A 23,171-nucleotide genomic window follows, 5' to 3' on the forward strand; every position below is an offset into this window, starting at 1 on the left:
ATAAGGGCTTCTCTTCCAAGCTATGGAACCCTGGGCTGGGGTCTGGTGTGGGGCTGGGACCCCTTGCTCCTCATGGGAGGCCTCTGCAGCCGAGATATCCCTCCCGATTAAAAAAACACCACACGTGGGTGTCGGTCCAGCCCGTTCGGTGCCTCTGCCTCTCCTACCAGTCTCTGTGTGCTTTCTTCTTTACTTCTCTAGTTGTAGGACTTCCATTCAGCCAGCTTTCAGGTGGTTCTGGATGATGGTTGTTCTGCATTTTAGTTTGTAATTTTGATGTGGTTGTGGGAGGCAGCGAGTACCTGCCTTTGTCTACGCTGCCATCTTGGTTCTTCATAGAGCTTTATGTAAACACAGCATTTCACAGTGATTCTTATATGACGCCTACTGGACAGATGTTATTGTTCTCATTTCACATGTGAGATAATTAAGGCACAGAGAATCACCCAACTGCCCAAGGTCAGTGGTCAAGCTTGGATTTGGATCTAAGCAGGTCAGACTACAGCTTCTGTGCCTCATGCCTCTTTTTATTTAGTAGCAAAAAAAAAAAGTGGCTAAATCAATGATTCCCTCTCATCATTGATGTTTCTATCATTCTCTCCCTCTCCCTTCCTCTCTGGAATCAATAAAAATATATTTTAAAAATTGCTATTTCTTTTCTCAGGAAATGAATTACTTTTCTAAGAGTAAAAAGTGGTCATGGTAACCAAGAGATACTGTGTTCATCAATACACACAGTATAAATGTAAACTCTCACCCATTATGTAGGCATGGTCCATATGGTGAAGAGAAAGATAGGCAAATGCATCCATCAAGGCCCCTTTACTCTCCTGGGAGATTCAAAGTTGCCTTCAAAGACACACCATAGGCTAGCCCTTCAGAATAGAAGAAGCTATTAGTCAGAGAAGCTGGTTAATAAGAGCCTGGTCTCTCCTCTAATTAGGAAGGAGCCTCAGGCTCTCCTAGATGGTGTCCCCGCTGCCTGAGGGGAGATGGGCCGGGCCCTCCCAGGTCTTCTAAGCTGTCAGAGCTCAGTCTCAGACCCACACCTACTCTGGAGTATCCCTAGGAAACTTGAGACAAGGAGGAGGACCAAAGGGAACATACCTTTTCTTTGGGGGCCAAGAGCTGCCTCTCATCTAGGACTATGGCATCCTCACCTCCCTCTCTCATTGTTAAAAGGCTCTCTAAACCAGAGGAATTTTTTTTAAGGAGGTGTAAATAGGAATTGTTGGTAAGGGAAAACTGGGAATCTCTGAGTCTTTTGAAAACTCGTGTTAAGTTTCTACTTTTAGTGAGAACACTGTAGAGTATGTGGTGCTGATGTCTCAAGACTTTCATTACTTCCCCTCACTATTGCCCCTCACTATTTCCCCTCAGGCTTAATGAGGACCCTCCACATCTGAGCCCTGCATCTCTCTTCCGCCTCCTGGCCTGGCCCTCCTCCAGTATTGAGGGGTTGCTTGGAGTCCCCAGGTGACACCATATTCCCACCCATTTGTCCCAACAGGATTACCTTTGTTTCTCATCTCTTTCCAGGATTCTTTTTAAAATATATATATATATTTTTATTGATTTCAGAGAGGAAGGGAGAGGGAGAGAGATATAGAAACATCAATAATGAGAGAGAATCATTGATCGGCTGCCTCCTGCACGCCTCACACTGGGGATCGAGACTGAAACCCGGGCATGTTGCCCTGACTGGGAATTGAACCATGACCTTCTGGTTCCTAGGTCAACGCTCAACCACTGAACCACACCAGCCGGGCATCTTTCCAGAATTCTTATTGGTCCTTTAAGGGTTCAGTTCAAAAGTCACAAATATGCTAATTATTTATTTACATACATACTTCACTTCCTCTTTAGATTCTGATCACCCCCCCACCAGGCAGAAATGTCTCATTCTACTTTACATGTCTAGCCCAGCATATAACAGCAATTTAATAAAACTTTTACTAGTAAGAAAGACATGGACAGGAACCTTTGAGTAAACACACACTTTATTTGAACTACCCAGAGAGCTAAGTGTACTGTGCTTCACAGGATGCGAGTTTTATCTTGTGGCGAGGAAACCACTTCTGCCTGGGCTGTTGAGACGACCATTTTTACAAATGATGATCCAGGCCCTCGGTCCTCCGTGTCTTCTGGGCCCCTGCGAGCCCCTCCTGGCCAAGGCCGAGCTCCGCTAGCCATGTGTCGGGATATGTGTGGGCTGTTGGGACAGAGGGAGGAGCTTCCCTTTTTCCCCTCTTTTAGTCTAGAATTCCTCTTCCTGTTCTTTCATTTGCCTAGACAGTGATGGCGAACCTTTTGAGCTCGGCGTGTCAGCATTTTGAAAAACCCTAACTTAACTCTGGTGCCGTGTCACAAATAGAAATTTTTTATATTTGCAACCATAGTAAAACAAAGATTTATATTTTTGATATTTATTTTATATATTTAAATGCCATTTAACAAAGAAAAATCAACCAAAAAAATGAGTTTGCGTGTCACCTCTGACATGCATGTCATAGGTTCGCCATCACTGGCCTAGACGCTAACTATAACCTAGGCCTTACCTGGATGCCTCCAGTTGTTGTTTTTTGTTTGTTTTTTTAAAATAATTTTTACAAATATTTTGTTCATTTTAATAAAGCTGGTGCAGACAATGTCCATTGAAAGCCCATATCCCAAAAGCAGACATAAAATGAAAAGAGCAGTGTCCTGTTGTACACACATCTGCACGAATAGCTACTCTCTGCTGATGGCACTGCGCTGCGCTGGGACCTTCTGGCAGAGCCTTCCTTCCTCTTCCAATGCCTTCTCTCTAGTGAAGCGGCTTTGGAGTTCGTCTTTATCTCACCCCGCCTGTCATCCGGACTCTGACCTGGTGCTCCTCTTCTTTTGGTCCAGACCTTCAGATCTTTATTATTTTTTAAATCCTCACCCAAAGATATTTTCCCATTGATTTTCAGAAAGAGGGAAAGCAGAGAGAAACATCAATGTGAGAGAAGTACATCGATTGTTGCCTCCTGCACGTGTCCCGACCAGGGACCAGGTCGGGGAGGGCCCTGCAACTGAGGTACATGCCCTTGAACGGAATCGAACCCAGGGCCCTTTGGTCTGCAGGCCGATGCTCTATCCTCTGATCCAAACTGGCTGGGGCTTGACTTTCAAATTTTAAAAGAAGCTTCAAGTTGAGGAAAGATAATTTTCCCGGAGTTCAGGTCTCTGGGAACTTCCCCTCCCCCGGGAAGGCCCAGTGCTGAAGGGAAGCAGTCATAGGCTGGAACCCGGGCTGTTAGACGTTGTTATGACACTTGCATCAACTCACCTTATTTATCACAAGCCAGAAAGCACCAGTCCTCCCTGTGCACATGCGCAACACTCCAAAGGAGAGGGCAGCCCCAGCCGGTTTGGCCCAGTGGATAGAGTGTTGGCCTGTGGACTGAAGGGTCCCGGGTTCTATTCCAGTCAAGGGCATGCACCTCAGTTGCAGGCTCAATACCTGGTCCTGGTCAGGGCATGGGCAGGAGGCAGCCGATTAATGTGTCTCTCTCACATCGATGTTTCTCTCTGTGTCTTCCACCTCTCTTGCACTCTCTCTAAAAATCAATGGAAAAATATCCTTGGGTGAGAATAAAAACCAAAACAAAAGGAATGACCCCCTGTTTGCCCCTGATGGACTTCAACCCCATCGTCCCCTCCACTGCCCGTCCTCCTGGGGCATGATCACCAGCCACTCTCTGACCTTCAGGGAGAACCTGAGTGCAGTCCCTGGACTCCCACTGGGGACGGTGTGGGGCCCTGAGTTTCCTGGGATGTGTGTCCTTTTCACTCAGAAGTGACCCTCACTGCTCTCCTGTCCACGGACTCTGAGTTGAATGTCTTCTCCTTCCTACTCACCCCCAAGTCCTCAGGTGACGGTCTTGCCTCCCGGTCAGACATGGTGGTGGTGGCTCCACTGGGGTCTCCCACAGGGGGGTCTCCTACAGGGGGTCTCCCACAGCGGGGGTCTCCCACAGGGGGGTCTCCCACAGGGGGATCTCCTACAGGGGGTCTCCCACAGCAGGGGTCTCCCACAACAAGGGTCTCCCACAGCAGGGGTCTCCCACAGCAGGGGTCTCCCCGCCGGTGGGCAGAACCCAGCCAATGCCTCCAGCTTCTATCAAAGTCCTGCTGACCGGCATCCTGGGACTCTTAGGGGCAAACCTCCTTTTCATGTGTGTTTTCTCTACTTAGCCCCGCCCTTGGCCTCCTCCCGCCCCACCCAGGGAGGGAAACTGGGTGACCCCAGCCACTCCTGCTAACTGGAAGGAACTGGGCGTCGCTGGGCACGAGGCCAGGTGCTTGAACTCTGCTGAGCCGGGGCCCTGGGCAGCTGCTGGCCCTCCTGGCAGGGCTGGCCGTGTCCCCAGGCGGTGGGCTACCTGGGGGGCGTTCTTCTCTCCTGACAACAGGCAGTTTGTTCAGTGCTTCTGGCCCTGGTTCCTCTCCTGCTGCTTCTCGTGCCTCCCGCCGCGCTGGTAACCCGACCTCGCAGCACACTGGGCGGCTGGCTGGGCCTCAGCTCTCCCTCTCGCTCTCCCTCAGGCTGCCTTCCTGAGAGCTGCCCGCCAGCAGGGGATCCCGTTCCCCTAACTCCTTTCTTTCAGGTCCTGGAGCTGAACTCTCGGGACTTCTCCACCAGAAAAGCTCTCTTTTGTCCTCTCGCTGTTTCAAAGGCCCCCGCACCCTGATTTTAGGTTGATCGCAGACCTGGGAGCTGACAAAGGAGCCACACACTCACTGTTTTCAGAAACCCTCCCCGCGTCCCGCTGGGTGCGGGCCCTGCCTCCGGGCAGCCTGGTGTGAGGCTCAGCTCTCACACCGACTTCTGTTGTTTCTTACCTTTCTTCCTTCTCCGTGACCGTATTTTCGCCCCCTGTTTTTCTTTCCTCTTTTGCTTTTCTTGTTCTTCACTTTTGTAATCTTCCTCTCTCAGTAGAGTTTTCTCTTTTCTTCCCCATGTTTTAGCGTTTCCAGTCCGACTGCCCCTGCCTCCAGCCCCTGGCCACGTCTCTGTCCCAGGATTTAACTGGCAGAATTTTCAGAATCACTAACGCATTTGCAAGGGCAGTTCGTCTGCGCTGGGGGAGAGGCTCCTGGGCCAGCCGAGCCCACGTCTTCACTGCAGGCGGAACCTTTCTCTCTCCCCCCTGCGCTGCTGCCAGGGCTGGTCACGGACCTCCTTCTGGAGAGGGAGGCCTTGGTGCATCGGAATTCCTCTACCTGAGCTTCCTCCCGCGGGGTGGCCCTGAAAGGGGCCGGTGAACTGGGAGGCCCAAGGCAGTGACGTATTTTGAAGGCCTTTCCTGCAGAGTCCTCTGTGTTGGTTGTTCACACGCCTGTTATTTTGTAAAAAGAGCACTAGGTTTAAGACTCCGAACAGTTCCAGGTTTGCTACCTATTGGCTGTGCAACTTTGGGCAAAACATTTACCTCCTCTGGGCTCTTCGAGTCTTTGCAGGTGAAGTGGGAACACCCTCGCAGGTGGGGTGGGAACACCGCGGGAGGATCGCAGAGATGCGCTAACAGGTGAAAAAGCGCTTTGCGGGCTGCGTGGGGATGGCCGGAGCCAGGCAGGGATGCCATCCCGATGGTCTTTAAAAGCTGCAAAGGGGAGGGTCATTAGACATGAAGGTTGCTTTGGCCAGTGTATCGCAGGTGGGTCTCGGGGAAGCTACGGGCTTGCAAAGGCTCAGAATCCGCATGGGCACATGTGACTCAGGCTGAGGGCAGGCACTGCAGGACTTTGCCCACAGAGGGTGCTGAGCAGGGAGGTGCTTCCGGAGGCCAATCCCTGCCAGGCAGTTTCAACACCCCCTTCCCAGGCGGGCCTGCAGCCTGTTTGTAAAAAGCGTGTGCAGGGGCCAAGGCCAAAGCGGCTGGGACGCGGCAGCCTGGCACCCCCTCCCCGCCGCTTCCGAGCCACCCGGAGGCCAGCGCCCAGAGGAGCCGAGCAGGAGAGCGAGGCTGCGGCTGTGGGGCTCTGTGCAGACTCGCTCAGGGCAGAGGGCGGAGGGAGGAGGCAGGGGGGAGGCGCTGGGAGCGGAGGCCCCACCTTTCATTCCAGCAAAGTGCACCCGCGGAGCAGGGATGAGTCACAGGCGCGGGCGCTCGGGTTCCCACAGGTGAGGGGCTGCCTCGCTCCGGACAACGCAGGTGCCCGCTCGGGAGTGGCCTGGCAGGGGGCTGCAGCCCTCCGTCTGCCGTCTGGCCTGGGGGCCAGGGCTGGGCTTCCTCATGTATGGCCGGAGCCTCCCGCGCGCTGCGCTGCTCCTGCTGGGCATACAGCTCACAGGTAAGGGCCAGGGAGCGGGGGAGGGGGGCAGGGGGGCTCCCGCAGCACCCCCCTCACCGCCCACCCCGTGAAGGGAGCGAATTGTCTAGGAAGGAGCCAGAGTTTTCCTCTGGAGCCTGAGCCACAGTGGCAGCCGCTTTGGGGTGGACTTTACTGAAACCGAAGTCAGGGGGTACTTGGAGGAACTGCTTTTGGACAAACAGGTTTCGGTGAGACTCGGCTGCCAGCGGCCGGGCACAGAGAGGGTTTTCAAATCTCAGGTTACCAACCATTTTCCGGCCGCTGCTTCACCTCCTCTCAGGCGGGGCTTGGGCGGGCCTCCTGTGGGTCGGGTCTGGGCCGCTGGGAGCCCCGGGGCAGCGCTGGGGAGCCGCACTGTGCGGAGAGAGGCCGGGTGGTCTGGACCCGCCCCACGCCGTTCTGAGCGTGACCGTCATGCGGAGGAGGCCGGGGTGTGAAGCGTCGGGGTCCCTGCCAGCACGAACCGTCTGGCCTTGAACTTAATTTCTGCAGAAGACGTAGCAAGGGCCCCTCTGGACAACTCCCTGCTCAAGGACCGTCACACGCAGCACATACCGCGGCACTCGAACTCTCGTCCAATGCATGTTCGGATCCCTGTAGACTTCTTGGTTTCTGCTTTCCTTTGATTTGCCGATGGCTGAGGTTTCTCCTAACAGTTTGAAGTGGGTGTCATGCCCGCAGGCAGGCGGGTGGAGAAAGTTGAGGAGGCCTCTCAGCTCCGCTCTGCGCCCGCTCACACGGGACTCTGGCAGAGGCAGCAGCTCTCGGCTCCTGCCTGTTGACCCTTCTTCCTCCTGCTCCTGCCGCAGCTCTCGGGCCCGGAGCCGCCGTGGAAATTTACACGTCCCGGGTGCTGGAGGCTGTGAACGGCACGGACGTCCGGCTGAAGTGCACTTTCTCCAGCTTCGCCCCCGTCGGCGACGCTCTGACCGTGACCTGGAATTTCCGCCCCCAGGATGGGGGCTCTGAGCAGTTTGTAAGTAGATGGGCGTCATTTTCTCGGGGATCTGGGTTAGGAAAACAAGCCCGTCTGTTTCTCCTGGCCCTTCCTGTGTCTGTTCATTTTTTTATTTTTTAATATATTTTTATTGATTTCAGAGAGGGAGAGGGAGAGAGAGATAGAAGCATCAAAAATGAGAGAGAATCATGGATCGGCTGCCTCCTGCACACCCCACACTGGGGATTGAGCCTGCAACCCAGGCGTGTACCCTGACCAGGAATCGAACCTGGGACCCTTTGGTCTGCAGGCCGATGCTCCATCCACTGAGCCAAACCGGCCAGGGCCAGTTATGTATTTATTAGAGTTTTAGCAACGAGCACAGGGCAGGGCTGGGAAGCAGTTCCCGGGACAGAGGCCGCTGGCAGGGAGAGCCGGGAGCTCCTGCTGAGCACGGCCGGGCCTCGAGGCTGGCGGGGTCTCTTCTGCTCCCCCCCACACCCCCCAGCCCTGGCCCTGAGGAAGACCTTTGCCATTTCTCCCTCCCAGGTTTTCTACTACCACATGGACCCCTTCAAACCCATGAGCGGACGGTTCAAGGACCGGGTGGTCTGGGACGGGAACCCCGAGCGGTACGACGCCTCCATCATGCTCTGGAAGCTGCGGTTCGACGACAACGGGACATACACCTGCCAGGTGAAGAACCCGCCCGACGTGGACGGGCTCGTCGGGGAGATCCGGCTCAGCGTCGTGCAGACCGGTAGGTGCCGCTGGGGAAGGGTTTGGGGAAGCCTGGGAGCTTGTAGAAAAGAGAGGGCAGCCCTAGCCGGTGTGGCTCACTGGATAGAGCGTCGGTCTGCGAACTGAAGGCTCCCAGGTTGGATTCCGGTCAAGAGTACATGCCCGGGTTGTGGGCTCGATCCCCAGTGTGGGGCCTGTAGGAGGCAGCTGATCAATGATTCTCTCTCATCATTGATGTTTCTCTCTCTCTCTCCCTCTCCTTCTCCCTCTCCCTTCCTCTCTCTGAAATCGATAAAAATAAAGAAAATAAAAATAATTAAAAAGAAAGAAAAGAAAGGGGCCATCTTTTGAGGTGGCTGAAAGTGTAGAGAGAAGGATGAGCCCTTTCAATCTGGAAGTTACGGAGGGAGAGTGAGAAATCCTGGTGTTTCTCTCCTCTCCCTCTCCTTCTCCCTCTCCCTTCCTCTCTCTGCTGTCGATAAAAATAAAGAAAATAAAAATAATTAAAAAGAAAGAAAAGAAAGGGGCCATCTTTTGAGGTGGCTGAAAGTGTAGAGAGAAGGATGAGCCCTTTCAATCTGGAAGTTACGGAGGGAGAGTGAGAAATCCTGGGGTGAAAGAGAAAGGCTTTGTTTGTGGCGAGAAACAGAAAGGAAAGCAAGGGATCCAAGGAAGCTGTTACAAAAATGGCGTGAGACCGTGGAGAGAGAGGAAGCAACTCCCTGGTAAAGGGTAGCCATGGTCTGTTCATTCAGCCACTTCCTCCCAGGAGTCGAGCGAGTGCCTGCTGGGCCCCTGCCATCCGTGCTGGAGGCGCTGTCTCCTGGTTTTCACAGCCCCCCTCGCCGCAGACGCCCATCAGGGGCCCTTTTTTACCGAATGGTGTCAGGGGCTTTGTGTATCTTATTTAATCTTCACGTATCACGTCAGTTCCTTGTGTTCTTGGTGTCCCCCCCACCCCCATTTTACTAATGAGGACACTGAGGCTCACAGAGGTGAGGTCACTTGTCCACTTGTCCACAGTCACGTAGCTGGTGGGTGGGGCATCTTTGGCTCCAGAATGATGCTCCCAACTGCGCATTGTCTGCGTCCCATGACCCAGCCCGGCCAGCGGTGCCGGGTAACAGAGCAAAGACCGCGGCACTGCAGCTGTAGATGAATCATTTCCCTCCAGGCAAGTGAGAACAATACAGCGAGGATTAGGGCAGGGGTGGGCAACCTTTTTGTGAGTGCGTGCCAAAACCAGCAAAATCTCTGACTCAAAATTCTTCTGCGTGCCAACCCTAATTTTTTGAGAACATGTCACGCCTACTTGATATCTCTTAAGGTGTACGTATGTGAAGAACCTTGAAGAAATAATAAAATTCATTTGAGCGACAAAAACACAGTATATGACGATGAAAAATACATTTATTTTTTAATGTATACATGTACAGATAGTCTGACAGAAAACTTTATGACTCCGTTTGATATTATCAGTGGGACTTTTGCTGCTGCATCACTGATGACAGATTTTACATCAGGTTTATATTTCGTGACCTTCAGAGATATGCATGAGCTACTACTTTCATCCGTCAGGCTACTCCTATTACGAGACTTCACAAAATTCATCACTGAGAACAAAGATTCACAATTGTAAATGGAAGATTATAAGAGAGGGATTCGCGTGCCAGCAAAAGTTACTGGCGAGCCATGTTTGGCACGCGTGCCGGGGGTTGCCCACCCCTGGATTAGGGTGAGGATAAAATGAGATAACAAATGTAAAAAGTCCCCAAACTCTGAATCGTGCTGAAAATTATAGTAGTTACCGTATGCTGACTGTTTATTACGTGGAGGCACAGCTGGGAACAATTTAAATGAACAATTTTGTTTTTAGTAAGAACTCAAGAAATGGGTATTGTTATGTCTATTTTGTACATGGTGGAAATGGACGCTCAAGGAAGTTAATTACCCCAATCTCACAGCTAGAAAGTGGGGGAGCTGGTATTTAACCGAGCTTTCTCTGCTGCTGTGTGCTCTGAACTAACACAGTATCACTGCCCTGTAAAGTCGTGTGAATTCCTCCTTCCCGCCCCAGAACCGGCCTCCAGGCCCTGTCAGGAGAGAGCTGTGCCTCTGGAGCAGCAATCTGAGTGCTGAAAGGAGTAATATCCTATCCTTGGACCTCAGTTTCTTCCTCTGCAAACCGAACAGATTAGACAAGAAACATGGTTCTTAAACATACGGGGTCACTGCTCTGAGATCTACGGAAAGCCGTGGCCCTGCGTCCACAGTAAATGTACACACACAGTAAGCCGTGGCCTTGTACCCAGGGCAGGTACACAGAGAATGCACACACACAGTAAGCTGTGGACTCCAGGCTGGGAGCCCCCGAGCTTGACATCTCTACTGTCCTTGCTGGTTCTGAGGGTTTATTGAATTTTAAACCAGAAATCAAGCCCTAGACGGTTTGGCTCAGTGGATACAGCGTCGGCCTGCGGACCAAAGGGTCCCTGGTTCGATTCCGGTCAAGGGCATGTATCTCGGCTGCAGGCTCTTCCCTGGCCTGGGATCGATGTGTTTCTCTCACACTGGTATTTCTTTCTGTCTTTCCCTCTCTCTAAAAATCAATGGAAAAATATCCCGGGTGAGGATTAAAAAAAAGAAAAAAAAAAGAAAGACAGAGACCCAGACGTCACAGGCACAAGGTCCCTGGTTTAGGGACCCTGACCTGTGGGGTCCCTCTTGCATCGTTCACCCGATAGACTGTCAGTCCTGTGCCACATGATGATGCTTCGGTCACAGTGGACCACATGTGCAGTGGCGGTCACACAGTGACCACAGAGCCGAAAAACTCCCACCCCCCGGTGACGCTGTAGCCATTTCACATCACAGCACAGAGGTTGTGAAGAACAAGGATGTGGTTGCCATGGGAACGACGTGAGCCTCAGCGTGATGAGGACCACCCGGAGCACCTGGCCTGGCTCCCGAGGGACGGACGGACGGGGCGGGGCTGGATTGGCACAGCGAACACAGCTGCAGAGGAGGCAGAGGAAGGAAACTGCCCGGCAAGAATAAGGCCGCAGGAAAACGCACAGGGAAGCTTAGCAGGAGCCTCTGCAGCCTCAATGAGCTCCTTAAAAAGCTGCCTGGTGGCCGGGGTGCTTGGGCGTGGTCCCAGGCATCAAGGGTCTCCGGGGTGATTCCCAATCAGGGCAGGTCCCCAGGTTTTGGGCTTGACCCCTGGTGGTGGGCGTGCAGGAGGCAGCCGCTTAATGCTGCACTCTCCAATCAATGGTTTTCCCTCTCCCTATTCTTTTAAAACATTTAAAAAATATTTTTATTGATTTCAGAGAGGAAGGGAGAGGGAGAGAGAGATAGAAACATCAATGATGAGAGAGAATCATTGATCAGCTGCCTCCTATGCTCCATCTCCTGGGGACCAGAGCCCGCAACCCAGACAGAATCGAGCCGCGACCTCCTGGTTCATAGGTTGATGTTCAACCATGGAGCCACACTGGCCGGGCTTTTATAGCATGTTTTTATTGTACCTTTTCTATGTGTAGATATGTTTCTATGCACAAATACCACTGTGTTACAACTGCCTACGGAATTCAGACAGTGACGTGCCGGCCAGGGCTGTAGCCTGGGAGCAGTGGGCTGCGCAGACAGCCGAGGTGTGTAAGGCGCTCTAGGATGTCTGCACAGTGACAACATTGCCTACCGAGGCAGTTCTCAGAAAGCGGCCTGTTGTTAACGATGCACAAGTGTTGTCACTGATTTACCCACCTGTCTTCCCAGGGGTGTGAGTTCCTTGAAGGTGATGTCAGTTTTTGGCTTGGTGTTTCCATCAGTGCCTGGAACATGGTAGGCCCTTCACACATCTGAATAAATGACTCACTGAATGGCAGAGGGACTGAGGGAGAAAGGTTTGGGCCCTCGATGGGACTAGGTCAGCAATAATCTTACTCAACCGGCCCAGTGGTGCTCACAGGTTATCAGGCATCATCACCTGCAGGGACTGTTAGAGCAAACGGCCAGCCCCACCTGCAATTCAGTAGGTCTGGGGCGGGGCCTGGTCATTTGTGTTTCAAAGTTCTGTTGCTGGTCCTCCTGGGACACAGTCTGAGAACCGCCAAAGGAGTATGTCGGCTTTCCTGTGCTACTAGAGTTTACAAGGTAACACGGTAGGTGAACGATTCCATTTAATGACAAAAGCGTTGACCTCTGAACCAAGAGGTCATGGTCCGATTCTGGTCAAGGGCACATGCCCGGGTTGTGGCTTGATCCCCAGTAGGGGTCATGCAGGAGGCAGCCAGTCAATGATTCTCTCTCATCATTGATGTTTCTATCTCTCACTCCTTCTCCCTTCCTCTCTGAAATCAATAAAAAATTTTTAAAAAGTGCATCCCTATTGTACCTTTAGCTGACATCACAATCCTCCGCTGTTAGAGAACCCTAACTGGACCGTTTTTCTCTCCCCAGTGCGCTTCTCCGAGATCTACTTCCTGGCCCTGGCCATTGGCTCCGCCTGCGCCCTGATGGTCATCATAGTGATCGGGGTGGTCCTCTTCCAGCATTTCCGCAAACGGCGGTGGGCCGAGAGGGCCCACAAGGTGGTGGAGATCACACCGTAAGGCTGGGCAGCCCGGGCCGTCTCCTCCTCTCCCTTAGGGTGGCACCTGGCACTCACAGGGAGGCTAGTCACTGGGGAGTGGCGCTCTGCCCTTTGAGTACATCTTAGAGGAAAGGGTTCAGGTTCCCAGGATGAGCGCATTGGGGTGGATTAGGGACTTTACAAAAGGCTCTCGGTTTTACAGATTTCATGATGGAGGATTTGATATTGAAATCTGTTTCATCAGATGGGTATGAGGTTTATCGGGAGGATCACTTAGCAAGTTACATAATGTCTAACTGGGGTGTGCACCTGAAACTAATATAATATTGGATAAGAAACTCCTATCTGTTAGACAAAGCTTTTTTAGAGCACTCCTGCCCTGGCCAGTGTGCTCAGTGGTTACAGTATTGCCCTGTGCACCTAAGGGTCCAGCGTTCAATTCCCGGTCAAGAGTATGTACCTGGGTTGCAGGTTCAATCCCTGGCCCTGGTCGGTGCACTTGCGGGAGGCAACTTATTGATGTGTCTCTCTCAGACCCTTGTTGTTTTTTTCTCTCTCTCTTCCCCTCCCTCACTCCCTTCCACTCTCTCTAAAAAATCAATGAAAAAAATATCCTTGGGTGAGGATTAACCAAAACAAGAAAAAGAAAAAAAGAATACTCCTCACCTTTAATGTAAAGCACACATTTCTAAGAGCCACTGGGCGGTCAGCAGGGTCGCTGTGAATCAGTACCTAGGGAAGTCAGCCGTGCTGCTATTAGGTGCTCAGTAAATATTTTTTTATTGAGATAAAATTTACACACTATAAAATTCACCCTTTTAATATTCCATAGTCACCACTAATTCCAGAATATATTCATCACTCACAAAAGACACCCCACACCCTCTTGCTGTCACTCCCTCCATCCCCCTCTCACCCGCCCCTGCCTACTCTGCTCTCTGTCTCCGTGGATTGGCCTGTTTGGGACGTTTCCTATAAATAGAATCATACAATATGTGGCCTTTGTGTCTGGATTCTTTGACTTATTATAGGGTTTTCAAAGCCCATCCATGTTATAGCATGTAGCAGCACTTCATTCCACCTGTGGATATATCACATTTTGTTTATCCATTTAATTGATGGACATTTAGGTTTTCTCTACTTTTTGGCTACTATGACTAATGCTGCTATGAACATAGGTCTATAAATTTGTGTGTAGACATGTTTCCTTTTTTAAAAAATTTAAATTCTTTATTGTTGAAAGTACTACATATGACTCCCTTTCCCCCCCATTGACCTTTCCTTGGCCACTCCCGCCTAGACATATGTTTTCAGTTCTTCTGGGTATATACCTAGGAGTGAAATTGCTAAAATACTTGTTCATTCTATGTTTACCTTTTCCAGGTATTCCCAGACTATTTTCCAAAACAGATGCACCATGTTACATCCCACCAGCAATGCATGAGGATGCCAGTTTGTTCACATCATTGACAACACTTATTATTGTCTGTCCTTTTGATTATAGCCATAGTGGATGTCAAGTGGCTTCTCATTGAGGTGGTTTTTAAAATTTTTTACTTATTGATTTGAGTGAGAGAGAGAGAAGAAGAGAGAAGAAGAAGAGAGAGAGATTTGTTGTTCCACTTATTTATGCATTCATTGGTTGCTTTTGTATGTGTCCTGACTGGGGCTCGAACTGCCGACCTTGGTGTATAGGGAAGATGCTCTAACTAACTGAGATACCTGGTCAGGGCTCATTGAGGTTTTGATTTGTATTTTCCTAATGACTAGTGATGCTGAACATCTTTCCATGTATTTATTGGCCATTTGTATATCTTTTTGGAGATATATCTATTCAAATGTTTTGCCTATTTAAAAATTGGGTTGTCTTTTTATTATTGAGCTGTAAGAGCTCCTTATATATTTTAGAATATCTAAAAGTGCTTTATTAGATGTATGATTGCAATGATTTTCTCTCATTCTGTGGGTTGTCTTTTCACTTTCTTCACAGTGTCTTTTGAAGCACAAAAGTTTAAAATTTTGATGAAGTCCAATTTATCAATTTTTTTCTTTTGTTGCTTATGTTATTGGTGTTGTATTGAAGATACCATTGCTTAACCCAACATGATGAAGATTTGTGCTTATGTTTTCTTCTAAGAGTTTTACAGTTTTAGTTCTTACATTTATGCCTTTGATTAATTTTGAGTTAATTTTTGTAGATGGTGTGAAGTAGGAGTCCAAATTCATTCCTTTGCACAGGTTGCAGTTTTTTGGTACTCCCAGCACCATTTGCTTGTTTTCCTTGAGAAATATTTACTGAAATAAATAGAATTGATTTTAAGGAGCCTAACAACCCACCTCTGAGGTTCTGGTTTAACCCTTTGAGTGCCAACCAATATCCTAGGAACTATGCTAACATTGCCAAGGCATTTTAAGTTAAGGTTTTAAAATTTTTTTCCCACATAAAGAGTGAACTACTAGCATCTAATAGTGACACTGCAGGAGGAGCGTGATAGCGCTCCCGGCACTTTTGGCGAAAGACAGGAGGAGCGAGATCGCGCTCCCCAGCACTCTAGGGGTTAAACTGAATATACTAGTAATGAATAAAGATGACTTCTAGGTTAACACAAAACTTTTTCTGTCTTTTTAAAATTTTTCAAATACAATTTACTTTCAATATTATTTTGTATTGGTTTCAGGTGTACAATGTAGTGGCTAGAGTGCTAGACAATCATATACTTCACACAGTGTTCCCCTCGATAGGCAGTACCCACCTGGCCCCGTACATAGTCATTGACTGTATTCTCTATGCTCTACGTCACACCCCCTTGATTATTTTATAACTACCGATTTGTACTTAATTCTTTCACCTCCTTCCCTCCCCTCAAACTTTTTCTATTTTGAATAAGGAGTAGAATTAGCGGTAAGATACCAATAGTAAACTAAGGTGTCTGCTTTAAATCCCTGCAGTTCCCTAATTATACGGCTCCCTTCTACAAATATTCTGGGAAGTGTCTGAGTTCAGACACCCAGGGTCATGGGAAGGCACTGAGTGTGAGAGGTGAGGCGGCACTGGTGCCCTGGCTCTCCGGAAGCTGGGCTCTATATCCAGGTGCATGTGATTCTCCCCAGAATGTGGGGAAGGATGCCTTGCCCGAAGCTATGTAAGATTCGCCTCCCTTGCTCTGGTCTTGTTGGCTTGACATTGGTTTCTGCTTCTTTCTTACAGAAAAGAAGAAGAAAGACTCAACCAAGAGAAGAAGGTCGCGGTTTACCTGGAAGACACAGACTAACGTTCCTCAATGGTGAGGTCGCAGATGGTTCCCTTCTTTCCGGCTCGTCTCCAATGTGGATCTCCCCGATGATATGGCTGTTAAGTGTTTCCCATGTGAATGGGAGGTGCTGGGTCTGCGTTACGGACGGCTTCTCCTCTGAGTGTGATTTGTGCAAAGTCTTAGGAAGCTAGGCAGTTAAACTGAGAGAATTCTAAGATTTGAGAATTCTTTATTTAAGAATAACAAATTAACTTTCAACATGTAAATAAATATATTTTTATTGATTGGTTTTAGAGAGAAGGAGAGAGAGGGAGGGAGGGGGAGAGAGAGAGAGAGAGAAAGAGAGAGAGATCTGTGTGTGTCCTACTTATTTATGCCTCATTGGTTGACCCTTGAATGTGTCCTGACTGGGGATGAACCTGAAACCTCGGGGTCGGGATGACGCTCTAACCAACTGAGCTACCAGCCAGGTTCTAATATTGCTTTTAAAAAGATAGGCCCGACGTTTTGACAGAACTATTCAATTTCTCTCATTTAGTTATTGGGACCACGAATCCAGTTTTAATAGTGTGTGATTTTGTTTTTCTAGTTTTCAGGTTTATCAGGCGTGAAAGATAGGATGATTTTTAAAAAAAATATATTTTATTGATTTTTTACAGAGAGGAAGGGAGAGGGATAGAGAGTTAGAAACACCAATGAGAGAGAAACATCGATCAGCTGCCTCCTGCACGCCCTCTACTGGGGATGTGCCTGCAACCAAGGTACATGCCCTTGATCAGAATCGAACCTGGGACCCTTCAGTCCGCAGGCCGAGCTCTATCCACTGAGCCAAACCGGTTAGGGCGATTTAGTTTTTTATATGATCAGAATTTCTTCTATTCTCTGAAGTAGGTCCACTATTATTATTTGTAAAAAGAGTCACATTTTTATAGCCCGAGACTCCGGTGAAAGTACCTTCAGGATCTATAAAATAGACTATGGAGAGAAGCGATTCCATCGTGAACCCAGAAAGACGAATTTGGTGTCAGAGAGATTTTGCCAAAGGCTATTTTCTTCTTAAAATCAAGCAGGTTCTCCAACATGCGGGTCATGGAAAAAAGATGGGGCTCTTTTATATTCAAAGAAATGTAACGAGCTAACACAGTCAAGTGCAATGTGTGGTCCCTGACTGGATGGCACTAGTTTGAACAAACTAGTTGTAAAAAGATTTGGGGGACAATTGGGAGTCTTGAATATGAAAAATTTGAATATCGATATTAGGAAATTATTATTAATTTTTATTAGGTATAATAAGGGTGTTGTGGTTATATAGGAAAATGTTCCTATTCTAAAAATGCATATTGGAATATTTGTCAGGGAAAAAATGTCAGCCAAAAAAAATTTGAGTAAGGCAAAATGCTTTAAGATTAGGTGATGGGTGAATGCCTCTCATCTACTTTTCTGTTTGTTTGATTTTGCTTCCAATTAAAGGAAGAGAGGGAGGGAGGGAGGGAAAGAGAGGAGAATGTGTGTGTGAGTGAGTACAGATCACCAGTGTCCACAGGAGGCAGAGGCGATGAATTAAGGACACTGACTGAGAATAAGAATCAGGAAACGTCTTTTAAAAGTGAAATTAGGGGAGAATAAATGCATTTAAGAATATTTTCATTCACAATGGAGAACAGGTCTATCAATATGTATGTACAGTAAAACCGCGATGTAACAGACTAATTGGGGCGAGGGGGTGTCCGGTAAAGCCCCAAGTCCCTTATATGAGAAGGTAGGTTTTCCCAATTCATATGCTACAAAATGGACAAATTCGATAGTTTACCACCTGTTTTTACGTATGTAGACACATCTGTGTCATTAGAATCATGTAGAAAAGGTTTAACTTCGCAGAGAAGGTTTCTATTTGTGTGCTGCAGCTTTAAGTGTATGCTGAACGGGCCTGGTGAGTGTGTGCGTTCAGCGGTCACCGAGAAGGCGGGCACCGTGCTGGGCGCCAGGGGACGTGGTCTCGGTTGGAGGCTGTGGCCCGGACCACAGGAGCAATGCCCGGTGCGGGGCCGTGTGGCGGCTGGCCGTTCCCCTACATTGTCTACCAGCAGCGACTCTGCACTTACATGCTGGGCTGTGGTTGCAGATACTGTAGTAATGTTTATTCATGTCGGCGAAATCAGTGTTTTTTCCAACATGTGGCCCACTCACGAAAATTTGTTAAAAGCAACAGTGAATTGATAACAACAACAACAAAAAACCAACCTGTTGATTTAATTATACGCAAATCTCGGTTAAAAGCACTTTAAAACTAACAGGTATTCATGTTCACATGTGACACACGGACCGGCGTTCTGTCCGTTAAACCCAGTCTGTTAAATGGAGGCTCGCAGAGTCCACGGGCCAGGGGTCCCGGCGCCCCCTCCCCAAGTACATGGTCCGCGGGCTGGGGGTCCCGGCGCCCCCTCCCCAAGTGCATGGTCCGCGGGCCGGGGGTCCCGGCGCCCCCTCCCCAAGTGCATGGCCCACAGAAGCTTTGTGTTTCAGGAGGCGGAGGAGGCCAAGGGCAAGACCCCAGGAGGAGCCGAAGTGGAGGGAAGCTTGTCGCTGGCCCTTTCGTGGTGACCTGTTTCCGACCAGCTCTACCCAGGACCACCCAGACAAGCACCCGAGCCTTCCCGGGAGACACGGCCAAAGCACCCCTCGCTGAGGACCTCTTCTCTGTTAGTTAGAGCGCAAGCAACTTCAAGTGAGCGTTTGTGCCCTGGGAAGCAGCGCTCTGGCCGGAGCAGTCCTCGGTGATGATGACTCGTCTGCACCCCTGGCAGCGCCTGCGAGGAAAGCCCCCTGTCCACCCGCATTTCCTCTGCATTCGCTCCGGGAGCAGCGCTCCTGCTGCTGGAGTTGATGGGTTCACCTGTCCTCCTCGCAGCGAAGCAGGCCAACCTCCCAGCTGTTTCCAGGAACAGAAAACCCCATAGTTAAGCGGCGCAGAGCAGTTTGGTTTTCACGGCGCTCCTTTAATCTGGGACACATCTTACCGTATGACCTTCCTTTCAATATCCCTAGATGGTAGTTTTTTCCTATTTTTGTCAATTGATCAAAAGTTTACCAGAGAGCACCGTCTAAATCACAGAGTCGCTAAGGAAAGGCTACCGTAGTGCTAACAGGTGACAAATGCCACTCTCTGGGTGAACTGCTTGTCACCGGCACCTTTTTTCTGTTTTGTGAAAAGCCATCGACAGCGCAGGTCTTTCAGAGCAGTGATGGCTGTGTCTCCTGCCCCCTCCCCACCTCTATGATCTGTAACAACAGCAAAGTATGCTCATTCCTTTGTAGCCGGGATCATCAAGCAGTTAATTAGAAGAATTCTGAAATGGTATTTTATGATTTTAAAAATTTAGGGCAGGTGAAAAAAATCAACCCTAAATGATGGTCATTTTGTTCAATGGTACACAAAGCTCTGAGAACTGGAAGAGGTTACTTCTTTCTTTTTTAAAAATTCACTTGTTCTGGGGGAGAATTTGGTGTGGGGCAAAGAAATGCCAAAACTAACAGAATGAAATCAACTTTATTCTTTTTTTCTCTTATACTAATAGATAAAAGAAACGTTATAAGTGAGCTATGAAAAAAAGAGAGCTTTTTAAAAAGTGTCTAGTTTTCTGGCTTATTTCCAAACTTAAGTTATAGCAGCATTTATTCAGAAGACAGGAAACATCTAAAAGTTTAGGCTTCCCCCACATCTTTACAACATGATATGTTCAGTTTTCACTGACTGGGCTAAAGATGTTATTTCTTTTAATAAACTGGAATTTTCAAATAGATGATCTGTATTTAAAGATACTGAATGGAAGGTTAAATGCCGTGGTGGGCAGGCAGGCAAAGCGGCCATCTCAGACGGCGAATAAAGACAAATGGAATTTCTTTAAGGAAAAGGGGCTGGAGGTTGGGGATATCCCAAGGGAAGGGCTGCACAGCACTGAGCCAAAGGGTACGGGGCCCACGATGGCAGCGAAATGTACTCAGGACAGTGAAGCAAGGAAGGCAGAGAAGAAGCAGCAGCAGAGTCCAGGTGCTGCTCTGCTCACTGGGAGGTCAGAGCACAGGGGGCCTGGAGACAGGGTCAGGGGGTGAGTCCCCGACGACCTGTCACTGCCATCGCCCCCTGGTTCCAAGTCTCATGAGGTGGGGGATACGTGCCTGTGAGGGAATGGGGGGGGGGGGGTCTGCTCCTTGGAGGGAGAGTGCACATGGGGTCCTTTGCTCTGAGCATAGTTCTCTCTCTTGCAGGTGGGAATCTTAGGGGAGGGCTCAGGGCCTTTAGTAGAATATTCATCAGCTTCCCAGGTGAGCTCTTTCAGGGTTATAGTCTCCCCTGATTTGTTGTTTCCAGGGTGGGGGTGGGGTGGGGTTCATTAGTCAATGTGGCTGGACCTGAGGCAGCCACCATGTCACTTGTCTGGTTTTGCTGCTTTTCTGGGCCTGGAACCAAAAGGCAACTGAGGCCTCGATGTTATCTCTAGGGAGGGAAGGTCGGGGTCTAAACCGCCTCACCAGGGATATGAGAGATCGGGGTCCAAACCGCAGGACCAGTGATGTGGGAGGGGAGGAGAGGTCACCCTGGGGGCGAGGCGCTTGTTTTCCCAGCTTTGCCCCTTGCTGAGCACCTGGAGCTTTCTGTACCTGGCCCTTCGTCCTTGCTCTGCTCATGTCTAACACTGAACTTTGATATTTTCCCCCAAGAGTTCTTAAATAAATTGGTGTAATTTACATACAAACCTTGATTCACAAATACATTCCATACCTGTCTTGTTTTGCCCATTACACTGACAAAGTAAAGTTTCAATACCCAGTTTTGAAACTAAAAATTAGATTTAGAGTCAATATTATTTTTAATTCACATTTTCTGTTTTTTCTTCATAATTCACCCTTTTAAAATATAAACACTGATGTTTCTTCAGGCAGATGGCCTGGAAGGTGTCCCACAGTACAATGAAAAAGTAGTTACAAACTCAGGGAATGTGTTTCAGCAAAACTCGTAGCTGTGTCTTGGCCAAACACCCAGTTATTCAGTGTCTTCTTCCCAAACAGAACTTCTGTGATTTATAATTTTCTTCTGCCTTAAACATTTATGTAAATAACCTTTAGCAATAAAGATTTATCAGTTATACAATTGGCTTTATATACACATCTAAATTTTAAGTAGCAGGTAACAGAAAACAGACGGATATGTATTTCATCTTCACTGGAAATTTTCTTCCTGGCAGCCTGGAAGTTAATAATGGGCAGAATTAATGTCTACTGGAGAAATAAACTGATATGGAGTTTCACAGAATTTTCACATTGCCATGGATAACTCAGAATCCGGCACAACAAACTGCCTAGTTGGGGATTCTTTTGTGAGAAACGCTCACCTGTCTGAATTCAGATAACAGACTGGGAGACAGAAGAATAGCAAAAAATGAGACTTTCAATGGGTCTTGCAAGATCGGGTGTCTGGTTGAGCAGGCACCCTGGGAGCGTGGATGCCAGGCCGTTTATCCCTAGTCCCGGAGCCCCTCCCCTGGCTGCTCATTGGCTGAGTACTGTGCGGTTAGCAGCCCCCCCCCCCCAACCTTGCCTAGGTCTTATTGTCTCCTATTGGATTATTTTAAAAAATGGGCTGAGGCCTTTCCTAGTTGTCTCCACCTCCCCTTGTCTAGCTGCGCAGGCAGATCTTCCTGGAAAATGTGCTGCTGGTCCGCACACAGTTTTTTGTGCTCATACCCTTTCCCCTCCTCCCTGGATCCTTTGCTCCGCCTCCCCCAACCCCCACCCTGAAAATTCAGTAACAACTGGCAACATGCTGCTAGTTTTCTGCACTGAAAGTTGGCTATGCTGGAGATGGACCGCAGAGGCCTGTTTCCTGTACTTTCAAGGGCATATATCAGCTATTCCACTTGGGACTCTTTCATTAGCTTCTTAAAGGTGAAAACCACCAGTTTTCACGCAGTGGTTCTCAACCTTGTCTGCACATTAGAATCACCTGGGAATCTTTTTAAAATCCTGATTTCTAGGCCTCATCCTCCGGAAATTCTGTTTCTTTGTTACTAATGTTGTGGCCCCACCCCACAACAAAGAAACAGAATTTCCGGAGGATGGGGCCCAGACATCAGGATTTTAAAAAGATTCCCAGGTGATTCTAATGTGCAGCCAAGGTTGAGAACCACTGTACTAGAGGAATGAGAGTTGAAAATGGAAAGTTATGACATTTCCCCAAAAGCTGAACAGAGTTCAGTTCCCCTCTTGCTTTCATTCAATATCCTGTGATGCCAGGTTGACTAGTGATAAAAGCAGGTACCGTCTATTTCTTTTTCAGAAGCACGTGAGGCCATCTCTTCACTTCATGGCAAGCTCCGTGAAAACCTTACCTCTTCATCGTCCCAGAGAAGGGACAAACATCAGTGTCCTCCCCCCCCTCCCATGCTGTAATGGTTTAATCCAGTGGTTCTCAACCTTCCTAATGCCGTGACCCTTTAATACAGTTCCTCATGTTGTGGTGACCCCCAATTTCATTGTTACAAATTGAACATAATTAAAGCATAGTGATTAATCACAAAAGCAATATGTAATTATATATGTGTTTTCCGATGGTCTTAGGTGACCCCTGTGAAAGGGTCCTTCGACCCCCAAAGGATCGATCCACAGGTTGAGAACCGCTGTCACTGCACCGTCAACAGCACTTTAATAAACACCAATTCAAGCAGGTGCTGACTTGGTGACCAGCAGCTCCACCTAAAGGCGCCGTCACCGCGCAGGCCCAGCACATCGGTTCTGATTGCGATCCCAGGTTATCTCTGAGCTGCCACAGAAGTCTGTCCCGGGGCACTCGGATGGGCACTCAGGTGGGCACTCAGGTGGGCACTCGGATGGGCACTCAGATGGGCACTCAGGTGGGCACTCGGATGGGCATTCAGATGGGCACTCAGGTGGGCACTCGAATGGGCACTCAGATGGGCATTCAGATGGGCACTCGGATGGGCACTCAGATGGACATTCAGATGGGCACTCGGATGGGCATTCGGATGGGCACTCGGATGGGCACTCGGATGGGCACAAGGATGGACATTCAGATGGGCACTCGGATGGGCATTCGGATGGGCACTCAGGTGGGCACTCGGATGGGCACAAGGATGGGCACTCGGATGGGACAAGCGGCGGGAGTGGAAGGTCCTGGGAAACAGCCGAGGGTAGGACTATTTGACCTGCAGGGTCCGTAACGGAGGGAGGGAGTGCCCAGGCCCGGGCTCCGCGGGTCCAGGCAGCAGGGAACCACCCGCCGCGT

At 49.2% G+C, this 23,171-nt stretch overlaps 1 protein-coding gene across 4 annotated transcripts; it reads left to right on the forward strand.

The window, feature by feature from the left end:
• The first annotated feature begins 5,905 nt into the window (after positions 1-5,905).
• Positions 5,906-22,369, forward strand: MPZL2 (myelin protein zero-like 2). Of its 4 annotated transcripts, none has more exons than XM_014539175.1 (6): positions 5,906-6,321; positions 7,152-7,318; positions 7,829-8,039; positions 12,485-12,632; positions 15,826-15,901; positions 22,206-22,369. In XM_014539175.1, the coding sequence occupies exons 1-5, from the start codon at positions 6,264-6,266 to the stop codon at positions 15,887-15,889; spliced, it is 648 nt and encodes a 215-aa protein (XP_014394661.1). In that variant the 5' UTR covers positions 5,906-6,263; the 3' UTR covers positions 15,890-15,901; positions 22,206-22,369. The 4 variants fall into 4 exon arrangements, with proteins under 4 accessions (XP_014394661.1, XP_014394657.1, XP_005856857.1 ...); XM_014539171.1 differs by lacking the exon at positions 12,485-12,632 and adding an exon at positions 18,395-18,596; XM_005856795.2 differs by lacking the exon at positions 22,206-22,369 and adding an exon at positions 18,395-18,488.
• Positions 22,370-23,171: the final 802 nt, after the last annotated feature.

Source organism: Myotis brandtii, unplaced genomic scaffold, assembly GCF_000412655.1.
Source record: "Myotis brandtii unplaced genomic scaffold, ASM41265v1 scaffold105, whole genome shotgun sequence".
NCBI lineage: Eukaryota > Metazoa > Chordata > Mammalia > Chiroptera > Vespertilionidae > Myotis > Myotis brandtii.

Bases quoted from the DNA above. Each gene is read 5' to 3' on its own strand.
- MPZL2 (XM_014539171.1), top strand. From the start codon at position 6,264: ATGTATGGCCGGAGCCTCCCGCGCGCTGCGCTGCTCCTGCTGGGCATA. The intron at 8,040-15,825 runs GTAGGTGCCGCT...TCTTTCTTACAG, and splicing joins GCTCAGCGTCGTGCAGACCG to AAAAGAAGAAGAAAGACTCA. The intron at 15,902-18,394 runs GTGAGGTCGCAG...TTTGTGTTTCAG, and splicing joins CAGACTAACGTTCCTCAATG to GAGGCGGAGGAGGCCAAGGG.